The 19,622-nt window shown below is 41.5% G+C and overlaps 1 protein-coding gene across 2 annotated transcripts; it reads right to left on the reverse strand.

Moving 5' to 3' along the window:
* Positions 1–4,407: 4,407 nt before the first annotated feature.
* On the reverse strand, positions 4,408–19,434 carry CHMP5 (charged multivesicular body protein 5). Of its 2 annotated transcripts, XM_008074483.1 has the most exons (8): positions 19,193–19,434; positions 18,211–18,315; positions 16,773–16,819; positions 13,011–13,104; positions 12,810–12,881; positions 8,474–8,582; positions 6,855–6,967; positions 4,408–5,104 (listed from the first exon to the last, which is right to left on the reverse strand). In XM_008074483.1, exons 1-8 carry the CDS (start codon positions 19,346–19,348, stop codon positions 5,054–5,056), a joined length of 747 nt encoding a protein of 248 aa, XP_008072674.1. In that variant the 5' UTR covers positions 19,349–19,434; the 3' UTR covers positions 4,408–5,053. The 2 variants fall into 2 exon arrangements, with proteins under 2 accessions (XP_008072674.1, XP_008072675.1); XM_008074484.1 differs by lacking the exon at positions 6,855–6,967.
* Between the last annotated feature and the right edge of the window lie 188 nt (positions 19,435–19,622).

Below are 19,622 nucleotides of genomic sequence, written 5' to 3' on the forward strand. Positions count from 1 at the left end.
AATTGACAAACTTTTAGATAGAATGACCAAGAACGAAAGAAAACTTAAATTACTAAAATTAAGTAATGAAAGAGGGAATGCTACTACCAACTTTACAGAAATGAAAAGGATCAAAAGGGAATACTATGAACAAGTGTATGGCAACAAATTACTATGTTGAATGGACAAATTCCTAGGACTATACAAACTACCAAAACGGACTCAAGAATAAATAGAAAATCTGAATAGAACTACAATTAGAGACTGGACTGGGTTTGGTGGCTCAGCCTGTAATCCCAGCACTTTGGGAGGCTGAGGCGAGTGGAATGCCTGAGCCCGCGGGTTTGAGACCAGCCAGGGCAACTTGGCAAGACCTCGTCTCTACAATAAATCAAAAACGTTAGCCGGGTGTGGTGGCACATGCCTATAGTTCCAGCTACTTGGAAGGCTGAGGCAGAAAGATCACCTGAGCCCAGCAGGTTAAAGGCTGCAGTAGCCATGAACATGCCACTACACTCCAGCCTGGGTGACAGAGTGAGACTGATTCAAAAAATAAAAATAAAAATTTGATGCCTGGGTCCTATCCCTGTAGATTTGGATATAATAGATCTGGATACCATGTGGGCATTTGGAATTTCAAAAGTTCTCCAGGTAGTTCTTATGTGTAGCTAAAGTTGAGAGCTGGTGCTTTAGGGTGGCTGATCAGTCTGAACCTGTTTTCATGGATCAGCAGCCTGGGCTGTTGCCATCAATTTCCGTGGTAAAGGAGTAGGCAATAATTGCCCTAAGGTACAAGTTCTCATCCACGGATGAGTTGTGAATATTCCCTCCTCAAGTTTTTGGAAATTTGTGATGGATTGGTGTTCATTCTTTGAACATTTGGTAGAATTCACCAGTGAAGTCATCTGGGTCTGGGCTTTTCCTTATAGGAAGTTTTTTTTTTATTAATTATTACTAATTCAGTCTCTAATTTTTTTTTTTTTTTTTTAGTTGGAGTCTCACTCTGTCGCCCAGGCCGGAGTGCAGTGGCAGGCTCACGGTCACCCCAGCATCGACCTACTGGGCTCTGGTGACCCTTCCGCCTCAGCCTTCCAAGTCTTGGAAGACTAACTTGGTAGTCTTGAACCATTGAGCTCAGGCAATCCTCTTGCCTCTACCTCCCAAAATGCTGGGATTACAGGTGTGGACCACCGTGCCTGGCTGGCATCAATATTTTTAATAGCTCTCCAGGTGATGTAACTATAAGAAAATATAAAAGGAAAACTAAGGGATATGGATGCTAAAAGTCAAACTTTACTCTCTATTGGATCATTCCAATCTCCTTCCCCACCTTGACCAAACTCTCAGAGCTGACAGATTAAAACCTAAGACCATCTGCACTCAATTCTGCCTCTCCCTAATGGTTAAGAGGTGAAACATTGACCTGTAAGGTTGTATGGTGGTAGCTATAGGAGTGATGATCAGATGCTTTTTGGTGCCTAGAGCTCTCTACCACAGGCTGCATCCTCTCCTCTTTACTTTTCTTAAGTTCACTGGTATTAATACAGACCCAGGCATGCCATTTGGCCTTTCCCCAATGCAGGAAGAATTAGCAGAATGACAAAGGCATTAAGGAAGCTTCAGGTTGGGAGAACTTCAGGTTGGGAGAACAGGCATGGAATTATAACTGTATGGTGGATATGGGGGGACCAGAAGCAGAGCAATTATTAGAGCATAAAATTGAAAAGTGGGACAAGGCACAGAGAGGCTGCAGAGGAATTACTCAGGACTCCTTTTTTTCTATTTTTTTTTTTTTTCAGAGCGAAGGGGACCCTGGGTGCGGGCTCTAAAAAAAAGCTCTCTCTATATTTTTTGAGTCAGAGTCTCACTCTGTCATCCCAGGCTGGAGTGCAGTGGCACGCTCACAGCCACCGCAGCCTCGACCTGCTGGGCTCAAGTGATCCTTCTGCCTCAGCCTTCCAAGTAGCTAGAACTACAGGCACACACCACCATACCCAGCTAATTTACCCAGGACTCTTACTGGCAAGTGACAGGAACCCAACTCCAACAAATTTAAGTAGAAGAGTGGTTTATTGGCAGAATCCCCAGATAGCTCACAGAATCAAAGGAAAAGCTGTAGAGACCTGGGGCACTCTGGAAATTTCAAGATTCAGAATTCAGAGTATTCTTTTATTCTGCCTCTTATTTTGGGGGCTCTCTGGCCTTAATCTCATACTGACAAAGAGTAAAAGAATAGGAAAAGGGAAAAAAAGCACTTTCCCTACTTTCCACTTAGAAAGTCTGAGGGATGGACTCTGATAAGCATAGCCTGATTACATGCATACTTTTATGGCTTAGAAGAATAAGGACAAGGCTACTCTAAAACTGGAGTTTTAGTTGGGCATGGTGGTTCACGTCTATAATCCCAGCACTTTGGGAGGCAGAGGCAGGAGGATTGCTTGAGCCCAGGAGTTTGAGACCAGCCTGCGCAACGTAGTGAGACCTTGTCTGTACAAAAAATAAAATTGGCATTTTCCCAATGATCACATAGTTGAAATAGGGGAGGCAGTTCCCTAAAAGAAAGAGAATGCTGTTCTGAAAAGACTAAAAAATAAACCATTACACATAGGTACTAGGGAACCACTAAATAATTTAAGTCAGATTTGTATTTTGGAAAGGTTAAGTGTAGCTATATGTGATGAATGAACTTCAAAGTGAAACTCTGCAAGAAGAGAAAGCATTTATTCCGAAAGCTTAAGTGAGAGATGTCTAGGACAAGGAGAGCTGAGAGGAGGAGTTGGAGTTGAGAAACACTTAGGGGCTAAAAGCAAGGTTTAATGATGATTGACAGTATAAGGTGAAGCAAAATGTAGGGATCAAGAACCCAAGAGCTTTCTGTTTTGAATGATGGGAGGATAATGGTTCCATTAACTGAGATGGGAGCAGGAGATTCAGGTCGGAAAGGTGGTAGGTAGTCTTGGCCATTAAATATGAGGTGCTTGTGGGCTTCTGGAACATCCAGATAATTGTTAGACAAAGAGCTGGATAGCAATAAATTCTGAAACATGGGCAAAATCAAAGATAGATTTGAAAGTTAGTAATTAAAGTCATGAGAATAGCTGAGATCACTAAATTTAAGTGAGTAGAGAACACTACCTTACAGGGTAGGAGAGATGAGGATTTCAGAAAGAAGTCTTGGAAGAAATAGAAGAAAATGAGAACCAGAGAGTACTGTCACAGAAGCCATGGAAGTAAAGAACTGCCCAGAATGACTGCTCACTGGTATCCAATGCACTAATGTGGTCTAGCTAGAGTGCTAAATTTTACCCATTAAAATACGTGTTACATTAGAAATGGATAACATCAGTAAGACAAAAACATCAAAGAGAAATGTTTGCTGAGAGTGAACCCCAAGATAAAAATCTTAATTTGAATATGTTATATTCAAACAGTGAGACATTTAAATGGAAAGGCCTGGAATTGAAAATAAGGATAAGATGTTTAGGCTAGTGACAGTTATTTTGAGTCATAAGTGCATGGATAATACTGTAGTTGGAGAATAATGGGTGTGAGATTTCTCAGGGAAAGTACGATTGGAACTACAATGGAAGAAATATTGAAGGCACTGAGTGAGAAAGAGGTGTCCATGGAAGACAATAAGTGGCAAGACTAGAAGAAAAACCAGAATAGAGAAGTCAAGAAAGGTTTCAAGATGGTAATGAGAAGTGTAATGTTTGCTCCCTCTGCTCTGGAAGGCTTCTTGAAAGGGTGAGGTTGTTAGGGATGGGAGACAGTTACATGTGTCATCTTCACTTATAACTAGACAGTAAACTCTTGAAGAGAGGAACTGTGATTGTTCCTGGTAACCTCTGGGCTGATTCACAGACTTCTGTAAAACTGGTGTTCACAAACATTTTTTGGTTTGGTCTGCAGACATGTGAAAATCTGCTGTACATGGAACTATGGCACCCAGCCAGGCTGAAGTGGGAATGCTGTTGGCAGGAAGCTGAGTGAGGAAGGGAGGAGAGGATCATCAAAGATCCTGAAATCAGGCAGGAATTTGAACTTGCTGTAGTACTCCAGGCACCTCCCAAGGAAAGAAGGAAACCCCTGCTTTTTTAACGATAATAATCCTCATATAGGAACGTATGTTGCAGTTAACACAGTATCATGACCATTACCTCAATTGTTCCTCACAGAAGTTTTGTGAGTTAAGCACGATTTTACTAATAAAGAAACAGAAGTTTAGAGAGAATAGACTACTCAGTAGTTAGTAGATGGTAGACCCAGGGCTTAAGCCCAGTTGTTCCTTGTTTATCCTTTATACACAATGTTACTGGTTAATTGGACTTCTGTAATGGAGTTTTAGGCTGAATAGACATTAAAATTATATTAAATTTGGTTTCTATAGTAGAAGTTTTAAGTTGAAGTAATATTATTACAATTATATCCTTTTGAAAAATATTTATTGAGTATAAATAAATGTCCTATACATTAAATATCAAGAAATATTCATTGTTGATTACAAGTCAGGATGTAATACTGAGAGAAACACAGAATCAAAATATCCACTCATGATACAGTAGTGATAATTCCATTCCAATACTGGGCACAATAATGATTTGCTCACAAGACACAACAAAATTTATCAAAAAAGGCCATCACTTTAACCAACCTATAATACCACAAGAGAAAATGAATCATAATATGAACAGCCCCAATAATCTTACCTTTGTCCTATCAATTTATCTGGTCATTTTGATACTGTAGAGTTACATTGTCATAGATTATAAAGATTCTCATTTCCTTGGTTTTATTTCAAACTATTAATGAATGACAAGTCATACAAAGCCAAAGATACTTTTTTAAGTAAGTTAGTCTTTGATAAGAGAAAAAGGAATCAAATTTTAGTACAAAGAAAGCATTTCCCAAGCAATGAGTCTCTTAACGGAAAAAAATAAAAGAGCAATGTAATTAATCTTTCTTTCAAAGAAAGAAAAGAAACCTAAATCTGTTATTGCAAATTTGGAAAGATAAATATTTCCTAGTCCCATAACATGTTTTATTTTATACGATGTACTTGAATGATGCAAGTCTATGAAGCAGGGATCTGTGGCAATCCAAATTCATCCACCAAGACTCCATCCTGTGAAAAGGAGGCAATGTTTAGTGCTACTATTTTTCACGTGATAACAAATAATTACAAACATTTAATAGTCAAATTCATTTCCAAGTGTTTAATCAATCAAAACCCAAATCTCTTACAAGATGCAGAACAGGCTTTTTCATGAAAGGTAAAGGAGGGAGTGAAGAGTCAGGAAGAGTAAAACAGAGAGAAAGAAATGTAAGAGTAAACCTGGAATAGGGAAAAGGAAGCTGGGAGGGTCAAGAAGGAAAGGCTAAAGAGTCAGACCTTGCCTCTTCACTTTGATCCCTAACGTGAATCAATATCTTTTTAGCCTCCCAAATCCTTGAAGGAGCAGTGCCCTCAGACAGGCTTCCATATAATACTTTACTACAAAAACACAGGCAGTGACACCTCTGTCAATTAAAAAATCATATCTCCACAGTACATTTAACTCAGGAATCTTTGACCTTCTAAGAGTGGAAATAACATAGTTGCTTCAGGGACCTGGTACTAGGGAATAGGAAAGCTGGGCTATGGTAATAGTAATAAAAGTTATTTCAGGTGTGCTGAGAAAAAGCAACCAATGCATCTGGTATCCTGAGTGGCTACAGAGGTGGAGGTGAAGCGGGGTGGGCAGGAAAGAAAGGTAAGACCATCCGAAGGCTCAAGGGAGAAGGGAGAAGTATAATAGAGGAAGATGTACATTCACAGAAATCAGCGATAAGGAACCTGAAAAATTATCTGTTCCCTGCCCTTGGGCCTATATTTTACAGATGGGAAAAACTGATGAGGAACTAAGATGAACTAAGATGAAGATAAGCAGTAAGATCTATTTATAATAACAACAACCATGTAGAATTTGGACAGAGCTTTAAGTCTGCAAAGTTCTTTACATAAAAGATCTAATTTGCTTCACACAACAGTTATGTGAGACTTGTAATTATCTACATTTTGCACAGCAAGGAACAGAAAAATTCAAAACAACTCACTGATTTGTCATAGTTAGTTAGTGTCAAGTGTCCTCATTCTTTTACCTTGTTGAATTAGAATCTTTCTGTATTAAGTTATATACCTAAAGTATTAATCTCAAGTTTTAAAAAATCCACCCAATGATTAACTAGTGTGTCTGGAGAGTGAGACTTTCTTTTACACTGCTGCATAGCAAGTCTCATGCATGTGCTGCTGATGCTTTCCTAAGAAATGTCTAAAAACTATCAATGACACCCACTGCTGGCTCACAAGGGTGATTATGTGCATTATGCAAATTGTTATTGCAAACAAAATTCCTGAGCCTGACACTATTTTTTTTTTTGAGTCAGAGTCTCAGTCATCCAGGCTGGAGTGCAGTGGTATGCTCATGGCCACTGCAGCCTTGACCTGCTGAGCTCAGGCGATCATTCCACCTCAGCCTTCCAAGTAGCTGGAACCACAGGTGTGCATCACCATGCCCAGCTAATTTGATTTATTGTAGAGACGAGGTCTTGCTAAGTTGCCCAGGCTGGTCTTGAACCCCTGGGTGCAGGCAATCCTCTTGCCTCCACCTCCCAAAGTACTAGAATTACAGGTATGAGCCACCATGCCCAGCTCTCACTGATACTATTAGTGCAGCTAGTTCATCATCCAGTGCAGGAAAACTGGGCTTTCAAGGGTTCCCAAGATAATGATCATGACTGTCTTTCCTTATTCTACCATGTAGATTCCCAGACTGTTGGTCAAGAATAAAACTTTTACAATCTTGCCTAGAAATATGAACAGAAGAGGCTTTCACCTTGTTTTTCGTGTCAGTGGGGACACCTTCTGGAATTGCCGGTGCAGATGCTGCCTCATCCAAGTAAGAACTATCTTCATCAGCCAAAAGCTCATCACCCAGTGCATCCAACTCTGAGATCGAAACAATCAACATTTAAAAAAAAAAATTTAAGCAAGAAAATTGGCAGTTACTGTCAAGAAAGTTAGCCAAATTATTTGTAATAAGAAGAAAATTTAAATACAAAGAGAAAGGGATTCTTAATTTCTATTTTCAAAATAAAGGATGGCCATTATAAGAAATCTGCAAGAAAACTTATGTGGTAAAATCCATGAAAAACAAAAAGCAAAATAAAACAAACAAAATGACCATTTCTTCAGATTACAAGGCCCCAGTCTTCCTGAGAAGACTCTAGGGTTATCAGTTGACCAATTCAAACTGGAAAATCCTGATAATAACAAATATAAAAATTTCTCTCATGTGTTGATATACTTGAAAGAAGACAATAAAAGAGGGAATGCAATTGCTGTATACCGTGTGACTATTACATGAAATTAGACTCTAAAAATAAATTTACGGTAAAGTGGGTTGGAAGTCAAGAAGAATAGCAATAGTAGGTAGACTCATCAGGGGGAATTCAAGATGAGAAATAAAATAAAAAAGAAATGAATGAAAGAAACCCCAAAAGCTTCTAGGTAAAAACAGACCATGGAGAAGGAGAGAGGGAAAAAAAAGGAGCATGATAGGAATCATGTGACAGAAATACACTGTGGAGTGGTTCTGCCATCTACCCTGTGACTCATGCTAGAAATTGACGGCATTCTTAACAGCCTCCCAGTTCCTCCACCTCCAATTAATCATTAAGTCTTGTCCATTCAACCTCCTCAAATGTCTTCAATCAGTCCAGTTACTTCTGTTTCTGCTACCATCATCGTAGTCTCTTGCATGACTATAGTAATAGCTTCTAAATCACTCTCACTGAGGCCACTCAACAACACTTCCCATTTCCATGCCAGTCCTGCTCATCTTTCAGGTCCAAGGCTGTCCCCTATGACTAACAAGTTTAGATTCCCCTGCTCTGTGCTCCCATGGCACCCCATACTTCTTCCCCATAGCTTGTGCTCTACTAATTAATTACTCAAAGCAAATAGTTTATATTTCTCCCACTGCTAGGGGAGAAGCTTCATGAATGCTGGGATCCTGTTTGTTTTCTTCAGTGCTGAATTCTTGGCACCTAGTACAGAGCCTAGCATATAGTAGATGCACACTAAGTATCTGCCAACTACTGTTTCTTAATTGGCTTTGCTGTTCTGAGGAAGAGGACTCCAAGTAGAAAAATAGGGAGAACCAAATCAAAAGGAAAACAGGAGGGAAAGGCCATGCTAAGGACAATTACAGATACCAAGCACCAGGTCAGCCTTTGCCTGGATCTTCCTTCGGAGTGTTCCCAACCCGGGGTTGTTGGTGGAGTATGCAACTCTGATATGGCTGCCTCACAGCTCTTTGCCCAGAGACTGTACCATAAACTAACTTTCAGAGAATCTTGTTAGAAATTTTCACTAGCATTTGGGAAAACATCCTGGGCAGTTGTTCCTTTTGGACTCTAAAATTAAATATGTATTGCTTTTCTCATAACTTACCTGCTTCTAGGTCATCTTCATCTAATTCTGGGGTGCCATAACTGCGACTCAGAGCTTCTTGGATTTCATTTGCATCTTCCATCATATCCTCCAGCTGGTCTTGTAAATCCTACAGAAATATATGATTGGGTTTTCATTTCTTTTTTTTTAAACCATTTTTCTTCGAACTACTCCCTTCTCCTACATTCTCCTTTGAATCTTAGAAATGAACAATTTGCCGGGTACGGTGGCTCACACCTGTAATCCCAGCACTTTGGAAGGTGGACGCAAGAGGATTGCCTGAGTTCAGGGGTTCGAGAACAGCCTAGGAAACTTGGCGAGACCTTGTCTCTACAGTAAATCAAAAAATCAGCCGGCTGTGGTGGTGCACACCTGTGGTTCCAGCTACTTGGAAGGCTGAGGTGGAAAGATCACTTGAGCCCTGCAGATCGAGGCTGCGGTGGCTGTTAGCATGCCACTGCATTCCAGCCTGGGAGACGGAGTGAGAATCCAACTTAAAAAAAAAAAAAAAAAGAACTAAAAAATACAAGCTCAGAGATTTCCTCTAACAATAACTACGAATGTCACAGACCCACATAATCTCTTTCCTCTTATTGGTGGCAAAATGTGAATTTAAAAATAAAGAAGAGAAGAACTGGTGATCTTGCATTTGATTTCAAGGTGCCTCATGGAAATCCAATGTCCTATTATGAGAATAGATGCCTATCAGCTCTCTACTGTTACAGAAGGTTTGACTTGAAAGATTCAGGCAAGCAACATTTATCAACATTGTCCTAGTTAGTGGAGAAAAGGAAGTTAATTGAGACAAGCAAATTACTCTTCTCTAGTCAGCCAAAGACAGACTATAATATATAAGGAAAGGAGGCAATAGCAGAAACAATTTTTGGTGGTACAAAAAGTTGTACTAGTCCTACCATGGATGGGAAACCAAAAGGAAATCATGATAGGCTTGACATGAGACTAGGCTGGTAAAAAAAAGAAACTGAGAGCATAACTCATCTGTGAATGATCTTCCAGTGCTTAACTGGGAGACTACCACCAGGCTAAATATATGCATATAGTTATCCCTCCATAGACATGGGGGATTGGTTCCAGGATGCCTGTGTATACCAAAACCTGGGCATACTAAGGTCCCTAGTTGGCCCTGTGGACCTAGCATAAAAAAGCTGACCCTCTGAATAGGTGAGTATTGCATTCGATGAATGCTATATTATCTATCTGCATTTGGTTAAAAAGAAGCCACAGTTCAAAACCATATTGCTCAATGGCCAACTGTAACGTGAAACCAATGGAAAAGTGGCACAGCATAACAAATAATGGTTAGAAGGGCAAACTCTGGAATCAGACATATCCAAATTTTACCATTACTCAGTGAGAAGCAATGTTTCTAAGCCTCAATTTCCCCATTTGCAAAATGGATTTATTTATTTATTTAGAGTCAGAGTCTTACTCTGTCACCCAGACTGGAGTGCAGTGGCATGCTAACAGTCACTGCAGCCTCAACCTGCTGGGCTCAGGTGATCCTTCTGCCTCAGCCATCCAAGTAGCTGGAACCATAGGTGCATGCCACCACACCCAACTAATTTTTTGATTTATCGTAGAGACGAGGTCTCGCCATGTTGCCTGGGCTGGTCTCGAAACCCTGGGCTCAGGCAATCCTCTCACCTCTGCATCCCAAAGTGCTGGGATTACAGGTGTGAGCCATTACACCCAGCAAAAATGGAATTACTAATAGCCATAGCTCATAGGTTTATTGTAAGAGCTTATTGCAATAATACATGTGAAACACTGAGCACCTAATCCTAGATATACCCTACTGTGTTAAGAATGTGCAGAACAACAATATGCTCTTCACATACTAACATTTCACAAAGAGGAGCGCAGAACTAGTGCTGATAAAGCAGCAGGTCCAAATCGGCACTTTTTATCCTTCAGAATTTCTACAGCAAAGCAAGATATTTGAAAATTCCTTCCTGGCCCCCAAATTAGAGTAGGTTTGTTTTTCTATATAAAGGTGAAAAGGGTAGAAAGCAAAATGGAGTTAAAAAATAGTTAGAGGCTAGGCACAGTGGCTCATGCGTATAATCCCAGCACTTTGGGAGGCTGAGGTGAAAGGACTGCCTGAGTCCACGGGTTCGAGACCAGTCTGGACAACTCGGTGAGACCTCATCTCTACAAAAAATAAAAAAATTAGCTGGGCATGCCTGTAGTTCCAGTTACTTAGAAGGCTGAGGCAGAAGGATCGCCTGAGCACAGCGGGTCAAGGCTGTGATGGTCATGAGTGTGCCACTGCAGTCCAGCCTAGACAACAGAGTGAGATTCCAACTCAAAAAAAAAAAAAAAAAAGAAAGAAAAAAGAAAGAAAAAAGAACAACACAAAAAAAAGAAAACACAAGGAACCCTAAAAGAAGAAAATATAACTGCTTTTCATTATATTTTACTAGCAAATGGCATTACACAAAAAAGGTAAGTGTACATAGAACATTTTTCTCAAATTCCTAGAAGATACCACAAAGCTTAATTCCATGTAAGCAGACACTTGTGAAGGATTAAAGATGGCCCAGGATACTCAAAAAAAGTAAGAGAGGGGAGAAATGCCTTGGCTCTTACTAAAGATCTGCACTGCCAAAGAATGCCTCTCCAGAGGCAGTAAGATGCCTGCTACTAGTAATTGTTCACCCACCAAACACTGCTTGAATTGGGCAGTACTACCTTATCTCCTGTAATAGCCTCTCATTCACTAATCATCAAACACTTTCTGAGCACTATGGCCAGGCATTGTTCTGGGCACTGCGGAAACAAGAGTGAACAAAATCAAGTCCCTGCCCACAATGACACAGACACTCTAGTCAGAAAGTAAAGAGCACTGTTATATCAGAAAGTAGACTCTCTCCTCTGGCCAGTCACCACTCACTCCTTCTGCTATCTCTGCTTGCCACCTGGGTTGTTCACCTGACGGCTCTTAGGGTTCTTAGGGCTTACCTCCCTGGCCAAAACCCAATTCCAAGAAAAAAAAAATAGTAATTTTAAGGAACTAAAGACATTATTAGCTGGGCTCAGTGGCTCAGCCTGTAATCCCAGCGCTTTGGGAGGCTGAGGTGAGTGGATTGCCTGAGCTTGCAGGTGCGAGACCTGCCTGGGCAACTTGGCGAGACCTCAACTCTACAATAAATAAAAAAATTAGCTGGGTGTGGTTGCGCACACCTATGGTTCCAGCTACTTGGAAGGCTGAGGCGGAAGGATCGCTGGAGCCCAGCAGGTTGAGCCTGCAGTGCCTGGTAGCAGACACTGCAACTCACAAAATCAAATCAAATCAAATAAAGTAGCTGAAGTTTAAAAAGACATTAAAGCTCTAAAGAAAATTATTAGACAAGGGAACCAACTCTATGCCAGAAACTGTACTAAGCACTTTACATACACTTCTCATACATATCCTCATTTTACACTTGTAACAATCCTGGGAGACAGGTAACACCACCATTAAAAATCTTTAAGTGAGTTAGAAGTAACTATGTTTCTTATGACCCAGTAAATGTGCATGTACATATACTACCTCAATTATCTTATCCTCATAATATAGATGCTCCTCAACTTAGAATGAGGTCATGACCCAATAAATCCACTATAAGTTGTAAATATCATAAGTAGATTTGAGCTGGGTACGGTGGTTCATGCCTGTAACGTCAACACTTTGGGAGGCTGAGGTGGGAGGATCAGTTGAGACCAGGCACACGAGGCCAGGAGTTTGAGACCAGCATGGGCAAGAAAGCAAGACCTTGTTTCTATAAAAAATAGAAAAATTAGCTGGGTGTGGAGGCACATGCCTGCAGCCGCAGCTATTCAGGAGGCTGAGGCAGGAGGATCATCTGAGTCCTAGAGTTCAAGGTTATGGTGGGCAGTGATTGTTCCACTGCACTCCAGCCTGAGCGACACTGTGAGACCCCAACTCAAAATAAATAAATAAACAAATACAGTGTTGAGTATTTCACTTAATTTACAGAATATTGTACTGAAAGTGAAAAACAGATGGCTGTATGAGTACTTAAGTGTGGTGTCCTACTGAATGCATATCACTTTTACACCATCATAAAGTTGAAAAATCGTAAGTCAAACCATCGTAACTTGGGAACCGTTTGTAACTGTATGTGGTATTAGGATCCTTGCATCAATAATGAGGAAACTGAGCCCTTTGATACCCTTTTCTCAAATTTACTCTCCTAGTAAATGGCATGCCCAAGGTTCAATCCCTCTTTTGTGCTCTTCCCATCACACACCCCTTCATTTGGATTCTTTCAGAATATAGTGCACATTATGCAGAAGCTAGCATACATCTCACCTCAATCTGGTCAATTTTCACTTGCTTATATGCTTTCTTCATTTCCTTTACTCCCAGTTTCATAGCATCAACCTAAAAAAAGGTAGAAGAAAACACAATATCTTAAGAAGTCATATTGGTTAAACAGACTTTTAAAAAACCATAGGAATAGAGCATAAGAGTAAAAACAGGAAATAATAGGAAAAGGGGGTCTGGGAGTACCGTGGTCTTGGTGTCCTTCAAAGACTGGATGGTGTAATTGGCTTGTTCCATGTTAAATGACTGTTGGGCCAGATTGTCCCGCTGCTGCTCATACCTTTTAGGGTCAATTGAGAATAGTAAATGTGAGCCAGGCAAGAATTTTCAGGAAGAATGTATCCCTATACTAAATAAACTAAAGTAACATACAGAAAAAAGTGGCAAAAACTATTTACTTAACAGAAATACCATTTGGCATGTCCCTCCAGTCTTTCTCTTTTACATGTACAGTTAGTTATATGTCACTTAACAATGGGGATATGTTCTAAAAAATGTGCCATTAAGCAATTTCATTGTTGTGTGAACATCATAGTGCACAAACTTAGATTGTATAGCCTACTACACACCTGGACTATAAAACATAGCCTATTGCTCCTAGGCTACTAACCTGTACAGCATGTGACTGTACTTAATACCACAGGCTACTGTAACACAGTGATTAAGTATTTGTAAATCTTAACATAGAAAAGGCACAGTAAAAATACGGTATCATAATCTTATGGGCAATCATTAAATATTTGTTGTTGACCAAAACACTGTTGTGTAGTGCAAGACTATATTTTAGTTATAACAATATCTCCCACTTAATGTTACAGTATTTGCTTTTTTCTGCATTGCTACATATCTTTTTTTTTTTGAGTCAGAGTCTCACTCTGTTGCCCAGGCTGGAGTGCAATGACATACTCACGGCCACCGCAGCCTCAAGCTGCTGGGCTCAGGCAATCCTTCTGTCTTAGCCTTCCAAGTAGCAGAACCACAGGTATGTGCCACCATGCCCAGCTAATTTTTTTATTTAGTGTAGAGACAAAGTCTCACCAAGTTGTCCAGGCTGGTCTCAAGCCTCTGGGCTCAGGTAAGCCTCTTGCCTAGGCCTCCCAAAGTGCTGGGATTATAGGTGTGAGCCACCACACCCAGCAGATAAGACTACTTGGAAGGCTGCTGGGCTCAGGTGGATTCTTCCACCTAGGTATTATATTTTATTAATCTTGTACCCATAATTAGGTAATCCATCTAACCTAATATAATGTCTGGTACTCAAAATGTGTTCTTAAAAATAGTTTCATATCAAATTATATTATTTCAAAGATTTTTAACACTATGGTTTTTATATAATGTTTGGAAACCATCTAAATATCCAACTGGAGCCGGGCTCGGTGGCTCAGCCTGTAATCCTGCACCTTTGGGAGGCTGAGGTGAGTAGACTGCCTGAGCCCGTGGGTTCGAGACCCGCCTGGGCAGCGAGACCTCATCTCTACAAAAAATCAAAAAATCAGCCGGGCATGGTAGCGCATGCCTGTAATTCCGGCTACTCGGAAGGCTGAGGTGGAAGGATCGCCGGAGCCCAGCAGGTCAAGGCTGCGGTGGCCGGGAGTGGCCACTGCACTCCAGTCTGGGCGACAGAGTGAGACTCCAACTCAAAAAAAAAAAAATAAAAAATAAATAAATAAATAAATATCCAACCAGAAGAAAAATGGTCAATTCGTGGTGCATGCAAATGGTGGAATATTATGATTTCATTAAAAGACATAAAGTTTCTAAAGAATATTTAAAAGAATATAGCCTGCAATCCCAGCACTTTGGGAGGCCGAGATGGAAGGATTGCTTGAGGCCAGGAGTTTAAGACCAGCACAGGCAACATAGAGAGATCTGGTCTTTACAAAAAATTAAAATATTAATCTGGCAAGGTGGTGCATGTCTAATTAAGAGGCTGAAGTGGGAGGATTCCCTAAGCCCAGGAGGTAGAAGTTGCAGTGAACCATGATCATGCTACTGTATTCCAGCCTGGGTGACAGGGTGAGACGCCGACTCAAAAAATAAAATAAAAGAACAGGGAAACGTTTGTGATATAACATTAAGCAGAAAGGATAACCTGTACATACATACTATAATTTCAGATTTCTTCTAAAAATTATATGCTCACATGCCATGTATACATAAGCATAGAAAAAAAAATGAGAAGAAATCGACATTTTAAAGGTGGCTACTTCTAGTAGTAGGAATCTAGGTAAATTTTATTTTCTTCTGTTCATATTTATCTATTTTCCAAGCTTCTACAATGAATGGCAATGCTGCAGCCATAAAGAATAAAATCATGGCCTTCACAGCAACTTGGATGCAGCTGTAGACCATCATAATAAGTGAACTATCACAGAAACAAAAAACTGAATACTGAAAGTCCTCACTCATAAGCGGGCCCTGATCACTGGTCACACTAGCACAAGGGTGGGATCAGCAGATGTTGGACACCGCTAGGGGAAAGAGGGAGGAAAGAGAGGGAGGCATGTGGCAATACACTGGGTACCTGGTCCACTATCAGGGGAAAGAGGGCCAGCTAGAAGCCCAAATTTCACCTGCATGCAACCTACTTATGTAGTAAATCCCCACTTGTACACCACAATGCTAAAAAAAGAAATTGCAATGCTAATTTTGGGACCAGCCTAGACAACTTGGAGAGACCTCATCTCCACAAAAAATAAAAAAAATTAGCCAGGTGTGGTGGCACATGTTTATATCCCAGCTACTTTAAGAGGCTATGGCAGAAGGATCGCCTGAGTCCAGGAGGTCAAGGCTGCAGTGAGTCATGATAGTGCCACTGCACTCCAGCCTGGGTAACAGAGTGAGATCCTGATTAAAAAAAAAAGCTACCTATTAAGAATGTAATCATTTCACCATATTCTCACCACTCTAGGCATTACAATATCTTTTTCCAATTTGACCTAACCTAAAAGGAGGAAGATGGCATCTGATGTCTTCCAAAAAGTCATTTTAAAAAAGAGATAAGCCGGGCTCGGTGGCTCAGCCTGTAATCCCGTGCTTTGGGAGGCTGAGGTGAGTGGATTGCCTGAGCCCGCGGATTCGAGACCCGCCTAGGCAACTTGGCGAGACCTCATCTCTACAATAAATCAAAAAAAAAAAAAAATTAGCCGAGCATGGCAGCGCGTGCCTGTAGTTCCAGCTACTTGGAAGGCTGAGGCGGAAGGATCGCTGGAGCCTGGTAGGTCGAGGCTGCGGTGGCCGGGAGCGGCCACTGCACTCCAGTCTGGGCGACAGAGTGAGACTCTAACTCAAAATAAATAAATAAATAAAAGAGAGATAACAACAATTTTTCCGGTTCTCTATTAACTAATTAAACCTGACCCCCACAACCCTGCAGAGGATTTCATCAGCTCAACAGCAGTAGTAAGCACCATAGATACTATTTGGCCTTTCCTCAAAATTGGGACATGGCTCTTTAAAATAAATTAAGGATCCTTAAATCTATCTGGTAGGAGTGAACAAATATTCAGGAATCCTAACTTTACAAACAAAAACAAAAAGGCGCACTCTAAATAAATAATGGGAGAGCCAAACCCTATAGATCTGGTCAGTCTAAAACAATAGTCAATAGCTACATATGGCTACTTAAATTACTAAAATTAGATGTAAGCCTCAGTTCCTTACTCACACTAGTCACATTTTAAGTGCTCAATAGCCACACATGATTAACAGCTACTGTACCGGACACTCAGATATAGAACATCTCCATCATGGAAAAAGTTTTATTCAGATAGAAGGTATTACAACAGCTGAACACGTGGGGGAAAACCCAGCTAAATTGATGAAAATGTGTAATTAAATCAAGAATGTGTAGAGAATGGTTTGAAAACCTGAAGGAATGGAAGACCATTTCCCTTTTCATTAAACCTTCCAAAGGGAAAGATGATAGAGATGATGCAAATAACTTACATCCGCTTTTGCTTTAAAACTCTCAAGGCTTTCTGCTTGACCATATTCTAGGGAAAGAACAGATTGAATAAAAACAAAGTAGAAAACATACATGAAATAAACCTCCCACATCCTCAAACTCACATGCCTACTTGCTCTCTTCTTCAAAGTAGTAGATATAGTGGCTGCTACTGTTCTTCCCCATTCCAGCACAGACAGACACCTCTAGCGTCCAATCTTCAGGCCTTAGCACCTGTCTTTGTATCCCACATCTCAGTATCCTGAACTACTCTCCCTTTTCTTAATGCATATTATCTCTACTTACAGGCCAACAGTGCTGATTTTGTATATCCAGTTGCCTTATGGAGATTCTCCACTTGAATATCTCAACTCAAGCTCAATATGCCCAAACTCGTCAACCTTATCACACTTTCGAAGTAACAACAGCTCCAAAATCTCACTTCTCTAGGTTGAGAACCTTTGCATCAACCTTATGTTTCTTCTCCATTGTCTCTTCATGCACAGTCATACTGTTTACTGACTTTCAGAACTCACTTTCAAACTGATTCCTTTCATGTCACTCTCATGACTACCACCAGGGTTTGGGCTTTCATCTCCTCAGGTCTACATGGGCTTTCCTGCCTCTGGTTGCTCCCCATTCCATCAACTAAGATAGCTGGGAAAAGCCTCCCTTTTGTATATTGCTCCATATATCCCTTTACTTGCCCCAGTGAGGAAGGAAAAGCAGATATTATTACTTTACAGACAATAATAACTAACATTTACTGAGTAGTATGTATTACACATAGTGCCACGAAGGTCACACAAATTACCTCATTTAATTCTCACACTAGAAAGTGATATGTTCCCCATTTTACAGAAGGGAAAATTAAGGTTCAGTGATGCCTTAGCTCACATGGTTAATAAGTTACAGCTTATTAACCAGGTAGCTTTATATCCATAGTACTATCCATAGTGCATGTGCTTAAACACAGTACTCTATGTTCCTACCTCACAGGAGTGGAAAAAAAGTTAAGTGACTTTATCAAGGTCACAACTAATAGGTAGTGACAGGGTGAGAACACTGGTCCCAGATGCCTAGTTCAACAGGCCACTCCTTAACCAGTCTATTATACTGACCTAATCTGACCAGCCTGGCAACTCACAGATCCTGAGCACAGTCCATCCCTCCTCCCCAGATTGCAACCTTAGTAGAATATGCTAATTCCCATGTACATGCTTCGGGACACTGGATCAGCATCTTCTCTCCACCAAGTCAAACCCCAGTCTCCCTCCCCAATCTGGCTGCAAACTCTCTTCCCTGAAGGATATATCCTCACATATGTTTTCCCCTTACCAGACTGTGAGCATCTATTCTGCATCCTTCACCAGTCCCTACAATCAGGTCCAAATTCTACAGGTGTTCAAATTAGGCTGCAGCAGCTGCTGCCTACCTTACCTTTGCAGGACCCTCTCTCATCTTCTTGATCTGATCCTTATACTTCACTAGTTCAGCATCCAACCGAGAAATCTTCTTGTCAATGGATTCCGCCCTGCTGTCCACCTTGGGGGAAAATATCAAATGCACTCGTAGTTATTACAGTATACTTATACTGGAAGAAGCAGGAGGAAAGGAAGGAATATAAAGAAAAAAAGAAAAAGAAGGGTTTATGGTGAAGAGTGGAAAACAGTGGTTCACATGGGGCGGAGTTTCCTAATCAGAAACATTGGAGAGTTTTTATAAACTATTCTTTGCCCTCCAGATTCTGATATACTGAGTACAGTGATTCTGATATATCAAGTATACTGGGGCAGAAAAATAATTCAAGTGTCACTGGGCTGAAGAGCTAAGTTGGAATGTCCCTGGAATCAGACCAGCCAAGCTGAGAGGTTAACCAGGAGGCACATGAAATGGGCCTGTGTCCAGTAGACAGTGGCTAAAACCATAGATCTAATGCCAGTCCCTAGATCTGGGATAGTGGCTTAATCTGAAGGGCCAGGGTTCCGGATTTTGTGTTACTGAGATCCAAGATTGAGGAACAGGTAAGTGACCTAAGATATCAAACTGAGAGTCCTGAGGTCGGCAAGGGATGAGGGACTAGGGACGGGTAAGGAGTCAGGCTGGACAAGGTGGGACGGGTGTATGGCCCCAGGGCTAGATGAGGTGAGGGGGTCAAGGCGAGAGCGAGTAGACGGGACAATAGGCATCAGAACGGGATTGCGAATCAGATAGGGTGATGGGGCTAGAGGATCCCAGGTTTGTGGCGTTAGGAATGACTTGGGTAAGCGGATGAAGGGATGAAAGCGGGATGGAGATGGCCGAAGTGAAAGGGGCCAGGAACACAGGGAATGGGGTGGAGGAGTAGGAGCCCGAGGCCGGGGGTGGGCGGGGTCGGGGTGTCAGAAGCTCTGAACCTAGTTATGCATGGTCAAGTGCCCACCGTGCCAATGCAGTCAGTCAGGCTGGGCGGCGGAGCCTTGGGTTTCGCCTTCCCGAAGAATCGATTCATCTTGACCGGCCGCGAAGAGACCCAAACACTGGAGCAAAACCAGAAACGGAAGCAGAATAACTCTGGCTCTACTTCCGGCCCCCCCATGCGCAAGCGCAATGTGCCTGCTGGAGTTTCCAGATCCCTTTTCCGGGTTTTCAGTTCGTCCTTCCGGAGAAGGAGCGCAAGAGGATTGGGGGTAAAAGGAGGTAGCCGGTAGGAGGCGGGGCCTCCGTGGAGGGAGTAGGTGGGGATTTAGATAAGTAAGGCGGGGCCTAGGTTGAGTGGGTGGGGCCTGGAGGCGGCTTCCACGAAATAGGGCGGGGTAGCGGGGCTGGTTCCAAGGGGCGTGGCAGGTGGGCAGGGGCGGAGCCGGGAAGCC

The sequence above is a fragment of the Carlito syrichta genome, unplaced genomic scaffold, assembly GCF_000164805.1.
Source record: "Carlito syrichta isolate Samal-C Ts95f unplaced genomic scaffold, Tarsius_syrichta-2.0.1 Scaffold316469, whole genome shotgun sequence".
In the NCBI taxonomy this organism is placed as follows: Eukaryota; Metazoa; Chordata; class Mammalia; order Primates; family Tarsiidae; genus Carlito; species Carlito syrichta.